The 1,061-nt window shown below is 50.5% G+C and overlaps 1 protein-coding gene across 1 annotated transcript in view; it reads left to right on the top strand.

Annotated features, from left to right (window-relative positions):
• The window catches only part of LOC119339281, a 6,460-nt gene that overhangs the window by 1,450 nt on the left and 3,949 nt on the right, over positions 1-1,061 (top strand). The window contains exons 2-3 of the mRNA XM_037611399.1: positions 705-824; positions 923-990. Of these exons, the coding sequence (XP_037467296.1) occupies positions 705-824; positions 923-990 (188 nt within the window). The remainder of the gene's footprint in view (positions 1-704; positions 825-922; positions 991-1,061) is intronic.

Genomic DNA, 1,061 nt, shown 5'->3' with positions numbered 1-1,061 from the left:
CGGCAGGCAAGTCCCGGGTGGAACAAAGATGTAGGCAAAACCGGACGGGCGCCTGGATGGAGCGACGGAGTTCCGACAGTGTGTGGATAAAAAGTACAAAAGGATGAATGGAGTGCGAAAAAGCAAAGGCTTAGAATGTGGTTTTTGAATAGGCCAAGGTGTCAAAGTCTTACGTGACGGATATCCGGACTTCCACAAACCTCTACCAATTTGATGCCGATTTATGAGATTTTTGACACCGGACCTCTGCGGACATTTGTTTACGAGCCCCGATGGCTAACGAGACGGAGGAGGCGGATATCCCCGTTTTTACCTTGTTGACCCGCGGCTGCTTACTGCTGAGCTATCGCTATCGCATACAAAAATGGTAGAGCTACCGCATATCACATCGCTGGTGCTGCAACCAGTACTCCTAGTCTCCTAGCTAGTAGGAAAAGGACTTGTAACTGCTTGCAACACCCGCCTCTAGAACACGCGTCTCCGTTGGTGTTAATCATCGGCCGAGGGAAATGTGGCTCTATCATTGCGGTGATGGTGAGAGGAATTGCAACTAAAAAATAATGCCTCAGAACTCTACTGCCTATCACAGAGGGAAAATGACCCGTGGACTAGCTACTACCTCGGGTACTTGCTTCACAAGCTCTCGACGAAAAGGACGTGTAACTGCTTGCAAGACCCGGATCCCTCTATATAACACGGTGTAGTCCGTGGGTGTTACCGTGGCCACCCTAACAACAAGCGGAGCAGCGGGAAATGGGCACGCGGGTGCCTCGCTCCCCGCTTCCTCGTTTCAGGTGGCCGGCTTCCTCGTTTCAGCTGTGAAGGTAAAGAGCAGTATGATCCAGTGCTTGATGATTGATCCTTGACTACGTCGATCGAGTGGCTAGATTATTTATCCGGCACTCAATTTCTTGCTTTTCAGCTGCTCTCTGCTGGACCTCTTCAGCTCTTCTCTGCTGGACAAACCATCTGGTTTGATGACCCACTACGGTAAGTAACCGAAGAACTAGCTGCCAGATCTCTCTCTCTCTCTCTCTCTCTCTCTCTCTCTCTCTCTCTCT

Source organism: Triticum dicoccoides, chromosome 7B (genome assembly GCF_002162155.2).
Source record: "Triticum dicoccoides isolate Atlit2015 ecotype Zavitan chromosome 7B, WEW_v2.0, whole genome shotgun sequence".
NCBI lineage: Eukaryota > Viridiplantae > Streptophyta > Magnoliopsida > Poales > Poaceae > Triticum > Triticum dicoccoides.
This window is presented reverse-complemented; position numbering and strand designations above follow the sequence as displayed.